At 56.0% G+C, this 468-nt stretch overlaps 1 protein-coding gene across 1 annotated transcript in view; it reads left to right on the top strand.

Annotated features, from left to right (window-relative positions):
* The first annotated feature begins 242 nt into the window (after positions 1-242).
* LOC119582105 (epididymal sperm-binding protein 1-like) overlaps positions 243-468 on the top strand; it is a 6,027-nt gene continuing 5,801 nt past the window's right edge. Inside the window, exon 1 of the mRNA XM_037930347.1 lies at positions 243-432. Coding sequence (XP_037786275.1) covers positions 345-432 — 88 coding nt within the window. The 5' untranslated portion in view covers positions 243-344. The remainder of the gene's footprint in view (positions 433-468) is intronic.

Here is a 468-nt window from a genome sequence, read left to right on the forward strand (position 1 = left end):
ATTCCTTCCAATCCTCCCATTTTCCCTCTCTTCCTCTTTCTCCCCCATCCCCCCTTCATTTCTCATTCCTCTCTTCCTCCCTCTCCTCAATCCCTCCTTCACATCTCACTCCCTCTCTATCTCCCTTTCCCCCATCCCTCTTTCACATCTCACTCCCTCTCTTCCCTCTCCCCCATCCCTCCATCACACACATCTCACTCCCTCTCTTCCTCCCTCTCCCCAATCCCTCCTTCACATCTCACTCCCTCTCTCTCCCCTCAATTTCAGGATACGGCGAGACAGTCGAGGGTCAAGAGTGCCACTTCCCCTTCCTGCACGAGGGTCACTGGCACTACAGCTGCACGATGGAGGGATCGTCTCTCCCTTGGTGCGCCACAGCCGTCAACGAGCAGAGCTTGGTGATTCAGTGGGCTGTGTGTGTCGCGTCTGTAGGTGGGTTGGAAGGGGGTTTCGGGTCTCTGTGGATTG

The sequence above is a fragment of the Penaeus monodon genome, chromosome 15 (genome assembly GCF_015228065.2).
Source record: "Penaeus monodon isolate SGIC_2016 chromosome 15, NSTDA_Pmon_1, whole genome shotgun sequence".
NCBI lineage: Eukaryota > Metazoa > Arthropoda > Malacostraca > Decapoda > Penaeidae > Penaeus > Penaeus monodon.